The sequence below is a fragment of the Paramormyrops kingsleyae genome, chromosome 7, assembly GCF_048594095.1.
Source record: "Paramormyrops kingsleyae isolate MSU_618 chromosome 7, PKINGS_0.4, whole genome shotgun sequence".
Taxonomy (NCBI): Eukaryota; Metazoa; Chordata; class Actinopteri; order Osteoglossiformes; family Mormyridae; genus Paramormyrops; species Paramormyrops kingsleyae.
In genome coordinates, this window is record NC_132803.1 from 9244246 (window position 1) to 9258580 (window position 14335).

At 43.7% G+C, this 14335-nt stretch overlaps 2 protein-coding genes and 1 long non-coding RNA gene across 4 annotated transcripts in view; 1 reads left to right on the plus strand and 2 right to left on the minus strand.

Moving 5' to 3' along the window:
* The window catches only part of pxna (paxillin a), a 34213-nt gene extending 31645 nt beyond the window's left edge, over positions 1–2568 (minus strand). The window contains exon 1 of one of the 2 annotated variants that reach the window (XM_072714220.1): positions 2314–2568. In XM_072714220.1, the coding sequence (XP_072570321.1) occupies positions 2314–2326 (13 nt within the window). In that variant the 5' untranslated portion in view covers positions 2327–2568. The remainder of the gene's footprint in view (positions 1–2313) is intronic. The other variant, XM_072714221.1, reaches the window with a different exon arrangement.
* On the plus strand, positions 1816–12393 carry LOC140592083 (uncharacterized). The gene is made up of 2 exons (XR_011992342.1): positions 1816–2080; positions 12114–12393. It is a non-coding gene; the product is annotated as an uncharacterized lncRNA (long non-coding RNA).
* On the minus strand, positions 5783–8082 carry crybb2 (crystallin, beta B2). The gene is made up of 5 exons (XM_023808505.1): positions 8020–8082; positions 7525–7643; positions 6998–7130; positions 6508–6650; positions 5783–6155 (listed from the first exon to the last, which is right to left on the minus strand). Exons 1-5 carry the CDS (start codon positions 8080–8082, stop codon positions 5987–5989), a joined length of 627 nt encoding a protein of 208 aa, XP_023664273.1. The 3' UTR covers positions 5783–5986.
* Positions 12394–14335: the final 1942 nt, after the last annotated feature.

Genomic DNA, 14335 nt, shown 5'->3' on the forward strand with positions numbered 1-14335 from the left:
TAAGGTGGATATACCCTTTACAAATTTAATCAATTTAATACAGCATATGGATGATGTCCTTTTAACACTGTCACTGCACACCTCCCTTTTGTGCGTATAGAGTTTTCATGTTCAATGTGTGTGTGTGTGTGTGTCTTTTCGGTAGATCATCAGATTTCTTTCCACTGTACAAAAACATGCAACTTAAGTGAATTGGAGCGCCTAAACTGACCCAACGTGTGACTGACTGCGCACTCTGCAATAGTTGGTTGGTTCCCGTCAGTTGCAATGTTGATATAATATAAACGATTACTCGACTATTTAGAGAAGTGATTGGTATCTTATAACCAATTACTTTTTTGAGTAACAGCCCCAACACTGGTTACTACATTCACCTAGTCTCAAATGGCATTAAGGTGCATTTCCTAACGCTGTGACTAAATGTATTTCACGCATGCAACATATCACTTTGATTAATTGCAGAAACGAGGGATTACCACCCGTTGTCAATATTTAACCAAAGAAAACAAACAGTAACGTACAGATAGTGGTTTAACCCAGCTGGTAAATGACAGAGTGCCAACATTAGGGGCATACACTCGACCAACTCGCAGCCAAAGAACTTTAGTCAAGCATGTTACCAGTTTATAATTGGATACCGTCTGACCCATCTTCCGCCCACCCCCAAGAAATACTCTTGCGCAACGCCATCCTTCCGTGCAGATACACGAGTGATTAATAGTGAAATCCCACCCACCCATATGAACGTAGCGCGATTTCGTGCAAACTTCGACATTGGCAAGCACGCTGCCAGTACATGGGCCGATTAATAGATAGAGTATTTTTATTCACCCAAAACGGACCGATTACTCTCAAAACCGATTAATTCAAAGCCGACTTCTTACTTCGTGTGATCGTGACCCCGCATACAGAGACATTTTCCAAACCCGCGATCAATAACTTCATGCTGAAGTACAAATCAATTACCTATATACCAAACCATTCATAGATCGACGATGTACCATAACGATAACTGCCGTGTGTAAGTGTAGAAACAAACAGCCCGAAAACGCTCGAGATACGGTCAACTAGAGGGGCATGTGCACTTCTCCATGCACAACTGTGTTTGGGAAAAGGTTTGCAGGGGAAAAAAAAAGTTTACGGTCAAACATGACATTTCACAGCTCAGTGTTTGCAGCTCCACTGTGGTGCACAACGTGTATAAACTATCGAAGACAGCGCAGAATGGCAGAAGTGGCCATCCTGCGGTCACGACACCATGCGCGCCACCGGCAATAGCGTCACAGGCACTTAACATCAACGAGCAAAGCATTTACATTATATATATATTGTTAAGTAAACCAACGCCCTGACAATTTTCTCGCATACTTATTTCCAGCCCGGACAAAAGCAGTGGCAGGAGTAAACAAGCCCCGGGGCCACGAATACCAGCAGCTTGTGCAAAACGTGCACAGAAAGACTGGAATGCAAAGAAGCAAAGGCGACAGATCGACGGTCGGGGCTCCGGAGCTATTTTCAGGCAGCAGGTTCACGCACGTTTTGCAACGAACCGAGTGCTAAGGCAAACAAACCCTTACATTTATTTTACCAATTATTTCTTCACTTTATTTCTTATATCTGGCTTGCTATTTGGCAATCAAATTCAAAGCACTGAAGAGGAAACCACTTGAAATTGATTACGGCTATGCAAAACGCGTTTGTACTCTCACAAAACTTGGTGGGCTCGATTATTCGGCCACAAGTTCTCTGTCCGGCTGGGACACCTGACTGTCAAGTGTCATTTGCGTCTCCCATTCCTCCCAGTTAAAAGTTCAAGCCACACTGGGCTAGAGTCCTCAGTCTTAAAGCGCCGCCCTAAGTTCTGCTTAAAACTTTAAGAGGTAGAGAAAGCTTAGTACGAGCCTTTATTTAAAACATCCATAAAATGAAAGTCGACCACGGCGCACGAATTGATTTAAATTAGAAATGAATTCAACACAACGCCCGATTTCAATATGGGGTTGGGCGCGATCGGACCCGGTTCGTCCAGATTTGCCCATCCGGCGGTCAGAAACAGCCCTCCGCGGCCAGCTGGACACAGGTACGGCGTCTCCCCGCTCCGCACGGCGCGCCGATCACTGGAAACCCTAGGCTTTCCAAGCGGCCTCCGCGCCTGCCAACACTCGCTTTGCAGATCAGGGATAAAAAAGAAATCTCAGTGCAAGCTACCAAACTAGCCGGCGGGATACGTTTTCCACAGGCGCGTCGCTCGGCGAGCAAAAACCATCTGCGAATCACAAACTAACGCGGAACCTCGGCAAGTCGCATACTCACCTAAATCGTCCATGATTGCCGGGATTCGGCTCGACTGCGTAAACAGGACCGTCGTAATGTGAGCTGATTTTGCGCTGATGCCGAAGCTTTTCCCCCTGTCCCCTGGATTGCCAGACTCCTGCCTGTCGGTGCTCAGAAGTTTTTTTGAGTCTCACTGACTCTCCGCTTTAGAGAGGATCGTTGTCGGGGCCGCGCAGCTCGCGTCCGACAGGAATATTTTTTTCCACTCTAGCGATAGCGCACGGTGCGCTGCAGGGAAAATTCAGCGCTGGGGCGACCTCTAGTGGGCACGAAACAGTAGCACAGCACCAGAACACCCATTGCTGGTCTACTTAAAGTAATCTTCGGTTTGCAATAGATTGTTCAAATATATTGTCCTTGGTCTGTATGGTTTTAATAAAAACACTTCTGCGGCAGTGATTTATTATGTGAAGACACACGGTCATCTATGACTCTAGAATTAGCCATGCACGTCCTCGGTTGCACCTTAAAATAGGATTTGAAACAGAACGGTCCGAACTATGAAGCCATGCTTTCATTGCCCATGGAAAACCCCCAACTGATTGACGAATATAGAAAGCTTTAAAAACTCAATCGCTGTGATATTTTTAGCAATGTGTCTATTTTAGTGTCGTAAAAAGATGTTTTCTTATAGATGAATTACTAGACGGAACTATTAAGACGCAAATGTCTTTTTGAAGACCACGTGACAGTGTTTGCAATGTTTGGAGCCCGGCGGGTGGGAAACCAATTTTAGCGACAGCAGTTTGTCAGCCGCTAACGAATTGCTTTCATCGAGGGCCATGTAGGGCCGATACAAGGCCAAGTCCTAATACTGTGTACTTATTTGTGCATGAGTCCGTCTAAAACTCCTCACATGAAAAAAGCTTAACGTGGCATAATGTCCCAAAACAAAGACCAAATTTCACTCACACTTTACTGGACAATGCATTAAACTGTAGGATACTCTAATGGGAAAAATAGTGCAGCACACTCAAAAACACTGGAATGAAAAGACAATGCAAACAGCGACAAGAAATGTGGACATTTTAGACTGTTTTTTTTTTCATTTGAAAAAATAGGGACGTTCATTTGAAATAAATTTCATTTTCCTTCTTTTGGAACAACGAGCCACGTTAAAATGTTTCCTTGAATTGACTTTCTACGTACAGGAAAAGGTGAAGATTATCATTTGCCTTTGAATTAGGTACAGTTTCATGTTTTCGGTAGTATAGATGGCCAGTTAAGTGTGAGAGAAATCTGATTTCTTTTTGTTCTTTTGGGACATTAAGCCACGATAAACGTTTTCCAGCGTCTCCCGATGCAACTAATGACGATCACTGCTTCTCTCACGCTGCAGCGCGCTGTTTGGATTTCAGATGTGAAGCTGAAATCGGCGTCGGCATTTCTGAACAGCATTGCAAAGGCAGTTGTCGTGATACCAAGAATGCTGAGTGCAAGTTTAGCCAGCCCCCAATCTTCAAAGAAAGACAGAAATGTGGGGAGGTTAAAGCGAAAAAAAAAAGTGGTGGGGGCTGGGATGACTATTCTAGGCACTCGGGCTAAAACAGAAAAAAAACGTCGACCTCGCTGTGTTTCTCCGGCACATCAGGTTTGGAAACCGGAGCAATGCTGGAACAATCCGAGTCACAGGTGTCCGAGTGAAATGAAGCATTAATAGGTTATACGGCATGTCAAGGCAAAGTGACTGGTAGTGGGGGGACTAAAACTTTACTTTACACGTGCAACTCAAATACCACGGAGCTGAAAGAAAGTGAGAGCAAAGCACAACCTCATCTAAAAAGCGACATTTTTACATCCGTAATTTACTGTTTCTCAGCAGATGTGCGCCACCCCCTCATTATTCAGATGGCACCACAGACCCCCAGATAAACTGAAGTGTGGTACCGAGACACAATGCGACGCCAAGCCGTGAGCTGGATGCAGCTTCAGTGTGACCAATGTTCCTGTTTATCGCCGGACGGACAAATGCAGGAAGTGCACAGTATTGTAGGTTATCACGAGACAAAAAAGCAACCCCATCTCTGAAAACAAGGGCAAAATAAGCCCACTGTGCAAAGTAAGCTGGATAAATCAAACCCAGAAATAAGCCCAATATACACGATCACATGGAATACTCTTTGTCCTGTATTTGCCATATTATATGTGTTCCTTGTACATATGCATACAACAGTAAATTAAATAAATGATACATGATTCTAAAGTTATAATTTATCATTTTATTTTGTTTGTGTGACAGTAAATAACTCCTTATGGCTTGCCATAAACTAAATAATACAATAATGTATACAACTTATTGGATACTGAACTTATAAATACCATGACACAAATGAAATAATTGAGAGATACAAAATCATGTCATATATCTGTATAGCAAAAACTCCTAATTAACCTTTAACCATTCATTCAATATCAAATTCTGGCCAAAATGGATAAAACTATAGCCAGCAAAGAAACTAGTGAATGTCATATAAAACTGTGTTAACATTTGGACTTTGGAGTCCTATAGATCAACATTGGCATATTTGTAACGGATTATCACATGTGAATCAAAACTGGTGGTAGGTGAACTTTAAATTCTCTGATCACAAAACAGAAATATTTATTGACGCTAATTTACAATGGTCAAAATTCGGGGTTCTATAGTTCCGGTGTTGTGAAGTCCACTTTTTATGCGACTTTGGGCTTTTTTTTCTTAAGTCGCTTGTAATTCCTCTGAGTTGCGGGTTCCGTTTTGTTTTGCCATGTTCTTGTTCTGAGGTTGTGGTTTTAGGGCTTTTTAACCTAACAATAATTTTTATAATATAGCAGATTTATCATTCGAAGTATCCAATGATATCGAGATATCGAAATATCAGTGATAATTATGCAATGGAGTACAGGCCCAGCCCATCGTTGATCAAAGGATTTACATTAGACATCTGACATAGGTTTACGTGCATAAAATATCTTAAAACTAATTAAGCGACATCTTGCTCTCTAATGCTGCAGTAGGTTTTGGCTGAGCATAACTGTGCTAGGGCAGTGAAGTTAAATCTTTATGGTATTCTTGTTTAATTTTTCATGCCATCATGTTGTCCATACATTATATGGTATATGGTATTTTGACAGTATATTTATTTTACAAAGCAACGCTGTTTATCCACATAGTGGTGAAATCTAAAACAGTTTTCAGCCTGCGCTTTTCAAGTTTTTGGAAGTTACGGTATCACCACATTCTTCTTCTAATTCACATATTAATAGTACGTTGTACTTGTGGTCCTGATCTTTTAATTGGAAAAAAGTCAAATTCATTTTTGTACGTTTAATATTATTGATTCTTCCCTTCGACATAAAATAGATTTATGTTTTCAAATGTTATTTTTTCGTTAGCATTATTTTCCATTTCCATATCTTTGCAAAACCCAAAATCAATACTAGAAACAAGAATAAGCCACATATCCCTTTATTATATTTTAGAAAGATAACTCTATTTGGTTAATTCATGCTTTGCGTGTAACAGCACCACCACGTGGCCATATGCGGAAGCACGACAATTTATTAGCCTCTTTTTGCAGGTTTAGCCACCGCAACGGCACTGAGTAGGAAATTTGTTTGAGGTGAATGTGTTTGTGGCGCAATTGGGGTGGGGGGTCGCTGGGGGGAGGCTGACTCAGTTGCTCATGTGAAACGTTCCCCTTTGGTGCCGCTGCATGTCCCGGATGCGTCGAACGGACTGAACCTGCGGCAACTGGGCACCAAACTCGCTACATTCCTTGTACTCGCCCTTCTCAAAGAGGTACTGGTAGCCACGATAGCCAGGATACTGGTAACCTACCCAGCTGGGGGGGGGGGGAGAGCAGAACAATGAGTAAGGGAGATGAGGGGTAGGATGGGGGAGGAGAAAGTGGGGTGATGATTATCAGGGAAGCAAGGAAAGGGAGAGGAATAGAGATAGAATGAGAAATGTCATGTGAAGCATGAACTGGAATGATGATTTGTATTGTGTCTCTATTACAGTGTTTCCCAATCCAGTTCCCTCCGAGCTCCCTGCCAGACAGTCCTCGGAGGGAGTAAAAACATGGACCGACTCTGGGTCCCCAAGAACCGGATTGGGAAACACTGGTCTATTAGCGTTTGGTGAAGTGGTGGGTCATTTGGTGTATCGGTGGCAACCGCCACACAGATACTCACGTGCCACTCTGCACACGCACAGAGCAGACCTTCTCCCGATAGCCATGGGCGTGGAAGCTGGGCACGTCGTCATCCACGATCTCCATCTTCTTCCCCGCAAAGCCAGGACTCTCGTATAACACGATCTTGTGCTCCTGGCTGTCCTGAGAGAGGAGAGCCACGGATGGGACTGAGTGACCTGGGAATCACACCAGAAGGCAGAGGGATAGAGAGATGGCGGGAGGGTTAGGGGGCAGAGGCATGGAGGTGGGCAGCGAGATGCCCAGATGGGTGAACTGGGGGATGGAGTGATAGTGAGGTTGACAGATGAGGGGCTGAGAAGGGAGGAAGACGGACAAATATGCAGATAGACTGACAGGCAACTAAATAACAGCTGTAGGGGCAGGGGGTCAGTGAAACCGAGAGCACCTTCAGACAGGCGGACATGTGGGCAAGAGCTGGCACCGATTGGCCAGCAGACACATGGGCGAGGTCACATGGTGGACCGTACCACTTTAAGGGGCCGGAAGGAGGCCAGACAGTCACTGCATCGGCTGCTTGTCCAAGAGTCCCAGCGAGGATACTCCCCTTTCTCAAACACAAACTGCTCACCCTTACAGTTGGCGTGCTCGTACCCCACCCATCTGGGGGGGGGAGGGAGAGGCAGAGTCAATGAGAGCATGGCATGGTTAATATTCCACTAGCAGCAACGTCTGTATTTGTTTGGGGCCAAACAGCACCAAAAGCATGACTTCTGAGCTATCAAATTAAAAAAGACTCACACTAAAATCATAATCAGTGTTTCTCAGCTGAGTCACAAAGTAAGTAACAAAAGATGCGGTCTGAACAAAAATGAGTTTTTTCATGGCCTCGATCTTGGTTTTCAGCATTCCAGGAGATACGCTTCTATCCTTTAAGCAGTGAATAATTTTGTTGATCGTTCTGTAAATGTTTAAACGTTGTCTTTAATCTCTCAGAGTTGAAGAATATCTCTGTTTAATCATTTCCCTGCCCCCTGGCACCCAATCCCCCACTCACGGTCCTGTTTGCACCATGATGGACCCCACCCTCTGCACACCGGCTTCCTGCAGGTCCTTGCAAGGTCCAGTCAGCTCGTGACAGCGGCCCTGGAAGTTCTCCTGATCATAGATGATCAGCTGAGGACCACAGAGGTGGGAGAGGAGGAGGCAGATTTCACACCATTCGGGAAGTAACCATGCACATCTAGTAAAGGTTACTTACAATTACAAGCTTTAACTGCTGGTAAAATACGTTGCATTTACTGGGTAATACAACTTTGGCACCATCTGCTGATGGTTGTTGGATTGACCAAATGTGAAAGGTTCTGCAGAATTCGGCTCAGTGCTGGCAGGTCTCCAGAAGAGAAGAAAAGTACCACTTGGCCTTTGAGGGGAGGTGCCGTGTGGCTCCGCCCAACCAGACCCAACCATGTGACAGCAGTCCCATGGCATGGCTACATTGGGTGGGTGGGGGGGGGGGTAACCTGACGGCCAATGAAGGAGGCAGGCTAACCTTGAATGGGCTGGTGGCTGCTTGCTTCTGTGCAGATGCTGCGATCTGGTGGTCAGTAGCCATTTTTTTTTGGGGGGGGGGGGGGTGAAAATGGTCTGATTGTGAAGAGAAAGATAGTGAGAGAGGATTTTAATTAACTTATGGACTCTTACTTTAAACAATAAAGCACTGCTGTTATACGTGACAAAATACTCTGTGTATATCTAAATTAAATATGACAAACACATGACACCTGTGCTCCTCATTTGAACATAAAAGTCATTCGCTTCTCAGTTCAATCAATTCTTAATTCAATATAATCCAAGGACATAATAAGGCAATAACAAAACACCCCAAGGGGCATATGAAGTAATTTAGGGTTATTTGTGCTACCCATCCTGGTAACATTTTACTTGAGGGGGCACATATTATGTAATATTATGCTATTACTTATGTATTAATTATCCACTAATCAAGTCTTACTTACATACTGATCTCATGTTTGTTCATCATTAACGAATCATGATGCACCTTTTATTACAAGCAGCTACTATATTACTATTTCTGTTCAGTCTGCAAACCTTTGTGAACTATTGAAGGAGCAAGTTATGAACAACACATGTGAAATACTGATCTCATGTTTGTTCATCATTAATGAATCATGATGCATCTTTTATCTCAAGTAGCATCTATATTTGTTCCTGATTTGTACTTCAGTAGTAACTGAGTTACTACGAAGTATTATTTACCCCCTCAATTTTTGCAAAATATGCCACATTTATACTCACTAGCTATTGCACAGAACTGTTAGAAAATTAGAGTTTAAAAGTTAAGTAAAAGAGGAAAAGGGAAAATAAGTCAGACTGGAAGAAAGGGATGAGAGAGATTACGGGAGTGAAAGAAAGAAGGAGAGAGGGATGAGAGGGAGTAAGAGGGATGAGTGAATAAGTGAGAGAGGGAGAGTGACAGAGTGATGAGAGGGATGAGAGAGTGAGAGAGAGAGAGAGAGAGGCTGTTCCCTTACCAGTATCTGTGTGCCCAGTGCTCAGCTTGGCTGCGCTGAGCCTCAGTATATATGGCCAGTCTGGAGGCGTATGTCCTGGCAGCGATTCACAGGGTTGGGGGGTCCAAGCCACTATCCAGATACGCCCTCAATAGGCTGGCTAGACGGGCATCAGTATCCAGCCAATCTAGCTTTAACACCCCCCCACCCCACCCGCCAAGTTATTTCATTCGTTGTCAATTCTGAGCCTCTGGTCTTTGTTGGACATGAACATGATTCAGCAGAGTTTGTGCCAAGAGGCCTGCAGTGACAATGTGTGGCACATGTACCTATGGCAGAGAGGTGGGGGTAATGGGGGGGGGGCATCCACCCAAACCGGAGAGGGGAGAGAGGATACAGCTGACGGGGTAATGGAGTGTGGCTTTGGCATTAATCACTGTCAGACTCAGCATACGTCTTAGGAGATGGAAAGCTTTGATGGTCAAATATCCAGCAGTCAGGCAGGGAGGGGGGCAACTCAGATTATGCTGATTATTAGCTCATTCTTTCACACATTTACACACACAGACACAACACTTCACAGAGCACAGGCTCGGCGTATAAACCGCAGACAGGTGGGCATCCCTCTGCTTCGGTATCTCTGAAAGCTGCTTCAGCAACACAACAACAAATAGTTAGTATGTGAAATAAGCATTTTTGAAGGTCGACCTTCAATTTTTGACGAAGGCAGATACAGTGGTACCTCGGTTCTTGAACTTAATCCATTCTGGACTCCGGATCGAATCCTAAAAAGTTCGAGTTCTGATCGAATTTTTCTCATAAGAAATAATGGAAAAACAATTAATTGGTTCCCGGCCCCCCAAAATTACACCTAAATATGTTTTTTTTTTTTTAGCATTTAAACACAAACTGAACAGGATAAAACAAGAAGAGCATTTTTTTTCTTAATGGCTTCCAAAACGATAAAGATCTTATCCCGACATTACCCCTATCCTAGGGTGACCAGATAATCCATGTCAGGGAGGACATTCTGAGCTAGGACAGGAATTGTAAATTACCATTTCAATTAAAAGGACCTGGATTTCACTTGAGCACTGAGTTCTTGCTGTGTGCTGATTGGTCAGTCTCCTATAATCATGCATGTGTCACTAATGCTAATGTGAAACAGCTGGATGAGTCTTTCAGTCAAGGAAACAAACCAGTCAAAGCACAAGAAGAGCTGAACTATTTAGCCAAGCACAGGAGCCTTTCAATTTGAAAGTAGTTTGTAAAACCCGAAGTAGCTCAAAGTGTCCTCCCTGACATGGATTATCTGGTCACCCTACCCTATCCTGCCCCGATCGTCCGCTCCTTCCGTGTGCCACGCCCCCTCCTTAACCTCGTGTGGGATCCCCATGTGATCAGCTGTTTCTGGTTGTTGTCATTAGTCCTCTGTATTAAGTCCGCGTTTCAGTTTGTTTCCCCAGTCCGGTCATTGGGTGCGTTCGACTTTCTTACAGCGCTGGCTTAAAGCAACGCATTCTGATCCTGACGCAATGCATTACGGTTAGATGCATTGCGACCTCCTACCCGGCTGCACAGACTGGAACCGCCTCCGTGACGACACACCTTTGCCCTTATTGGCTGAAGAGTTTAGTTACACGGATCACGTTTGTATCCCAGGCAGTTCCGATCATCCGATGCGTAATCTGCTATTTCTCCCGAATATCACGTGAAGCAGTGAGAACTGGTTTTCAGTTAATTTACCTGGTAAAATAAAGTTTCAGTAAATTACATAAATGCTCTAATAGTACACGTAAGGTTTATTTATTGTTAGTTACTGTAATGTAGCGCTGCTTTATTTGGTTAATCGTCCAGTCTGTGAAGAAGGCATTCAAGTAAGAATTGCATTGTAGTATGACTCATTTCCTGGCGCGTACAATTTACATTAGGTCGGCCTTCACGGTTCGACTTCTGATCAGATCGAGTTCAAGGTCAAACTGGTTTGTTCGACTTTCAAGAAATTCGAGTTCTAGTGAGTTCGAGAACCGAGATACCACTGTATTTCAATATTCATGACTTGGATCTTTATTGTTTACCGAGCATTACCATTCATGAATTTAACTCACAAAGGAAGCCTGAGGTGGGAATCTGTACACAGATCAAAGAGGCACAAGAAAATCTCGCTGAGAGTTTTGTTAAGTGAAGTCTGGGGTCCGCGTCTTCTCATTACAGCAACCATTCATGTTCTCACCGCTTGTCACTGATAGTGGACCTGTGATGTAACAGTAAACAGGTCAGCTGACCCACATGGTGAAGCTCCTGCTGCATCACAACACCTTTTGCCCCCCAAAACTGATTTATTTATAATAAAAAAAGAGTCTGGTGAAACTTCTTTCCTGATTCTACACATGATGGTTTTTCATTTGTTCGTTGCAAGTCAGTGTTTGTCCTGTGTGATTTTGGCAACATTCATACCAAAAATACACTTGGCAGGTAAAGGGAAAAGCCAACAGGAAAATATAAAACTTTTATATAAACTTTACATTTTAATGTGATAACATATGGCTCTAGAAGGAAATACATGTTTATTGCTTGTTTCTTAATGAAATTTTATATTGCTTTTATATTATTCTTATGAAAGATGTGAATGATCTCACCACATTCAGTTAGTTTAATTAGACAGGAGAAAAATCAGTGAGATTAACTTAACTATGTTTTTTTCTCAGAACACAAAGTGAATGCATCTACTGAAAAAGAATGTTTCCTTTTCAAAATACTTATTCTAGTTGTGTGGAACCACTGTCCATGATTCAGCTGATTTCGTTCAAAGAATTATGCATAAAAACTAATTCTGGCAAAGCATCCATTTAAAATGCATTGTACATGTACAGGTATGTAAGACTTATGCAGTCAAACCTTGGATTGAGAGTAACTTGGTTTGCGAGTGTTTTGCAAGACAAGCAAAAATTTGTAATAAATTTTAACTTGATCTACGAGTGAGGTCTTGCAATACGAGTATTACATATACGCTTTGTCTGCCGAGTGTCATGTGATCACAACTGAGCCAATGGTTCTTCTCTCTCTCTCTCTCTCTTTCTTTCTCCTCCTCCTCCTCCTCCTCCCCCCGCAGCCTTAGCTCAGCCCAGTCGAGCGAGCCCTACCTCGCACCTCTGCCTGTTCCAGCGAGCTGTGCCAGTCCGCTTTGCCCACGTCCCCTTGTCCTTCCCTCCAGTTCCCGGTTCCTGCCCCAGCCTGCCAGCCTCCGAAGGCCCCTGGTCCCCACTGCCCTCCTCTGCCATGCCCTGTTTGAAGCAGGAGCTGCCTCGCCCGCAGCCCAACCTAAGTTTGCCCGTTTTGCACCCCTTGTTTGCCAGGGCTTGAATAAATACCCCGTGTCTGAGGAAAAGTGACTGTTCTGTGTCTGCGAGTGTTTCTGTCCTGACAATTAATTCAACATCAATGTAGAACTTATGTTTGATAAAACATTGATATGCATTATATGAATGAGGACATGTATGAATAATGTCACACATTTAATATGGTTTGTACATGAATGTAGGGCTTATGTACAACAGTAAATGAACTTCATGCGCTATATGGACAAAAATATTAGGACACCTCTCAGGTCTTTCATTCAGACCCATTGCCACAGTATAAAATCAAGCATCTAGTCATGCAGTGAGCTTTACAAATATTTGTGAAAGAATGGGGTCATTCTGAAGAGCGCAGTGAATTCAAGTGTGGTACTATCATAGGATTGCAATAAGTCAGTTTGTGAAATTCCTTCCCTGCTAGATATTCCAAGGTCAACTGTAAGTAGTATTATTGCAAAGTGGAAGCGTTTGGGAACCACAGAAACTCAGCCATGAAGTGTGCTGAGGCGAATAGTGCGTAGAGGTTGCTAATGCTCTGTTGACTCAATAACTGCAGGGTTCCGAACCTCCTCTGGCATTAACCCCAACACAAAAACTGTACACTTGGGAGGTTCATGGAATGGGCTTCCATGGCTGAGCAGCTGCATGCAAGCCTCACGTCACTAAACACGATGCCAGGCGTGGTGTAAAACACGCCACCACTGGGCTCCGGAGGAGTGGAAACGTGCTCTGTGGAGTGATGAATCACGCTTCTGTCTGGCAGCCTGATGGGTGAGTCTGGGTTTGGCGGATGCCAGGAGAACGTTACCTGCCTGACCGCATTGTGCCAACTGTGAAGTTTGGTAGAGCAGGAATAATGGTATGGGGTTGTTTTTCCAGAGTTGGGCGAGGCCCCTTAGTCCCAGTGAAGGGAACTCTTAATGCGTCAGCATACCAAGATATTTTGCACAATTCTATGCTTCAAACTTTGTGGGAACAGTTTGGGGAAGGCCCTTTTCTGTTCCAGCATGACTGTGCCCCAGTGCACAAAGCAAGGTCCATAAAGACATGTTTGAGTGAGTCTGGTGTGAAAGAACTTCACTTGACTGACCTCAACCCCATTGAACACCTTTGGGATGAACTAGAACGGAGATTGTGAGCCAGGACTTCACATCCAACATCAGTGCCTGATCTCACAAATGCTCTTCTGGGAGAATGGGCAAAAATTCCCACAGACACACTACAAAATTTTATGTAAATCCCTGTCAGGCTGTTACAGCTGCAAAGGGGGAGGAACTCCATACTGATGCCTTTGGATTTAGAATGGGATGTCATGAAAGTTCCTGTAGGTGTAAAGACCAGTGGCCTGTACTACGAAGCGGGGTTACTGGCTTATCGGAGTAACTTGTCAGATTTAAGGTAGTCTGGGCAAAATGTAAGTGAACGAATATGAAGTCCATTTAAACTGTGGTACCTTAAATCCGACAAATTACCCTGATAAGCCAGTAACCCCACTTCACAGTACAGGTGTCCCAGTACTTTTGTCCATATAGTGTGTAATAACACATGAAGTTGCTGTGCATCGTGTATCTATTTTGAGTGTCATATAAAGAAATGTCGGGATTTTACATTTGCCCCAGATCATAAATTTGAGAAAGAAGTAGCTCATTCTTGAGATAAAAACAAGTTTGCCCCAGCAAGCCTACACAGCTAATCACCCCACAAACAATTTTCCCAGTCAGAAGACATGTTGAGGAGAGAAACGGCTGCATTTACACAGACCTGGATGACACTTCAAATAAGCACCATGCTGAGATGTATCATCCATTATGTAAACCAGCTGCTGGAATGTCATTGTACCTTTGAATATAATTGGAAATTCATTTTTATATTTCATGTCTGAAATATAAAATAGCATGATGCCTCCCACCTCATGCTTCTGGGACCTGGGTTCGAGCCTCCATCATGGCTCCCTGTGTGGAGTTCACATCTTCTCCGT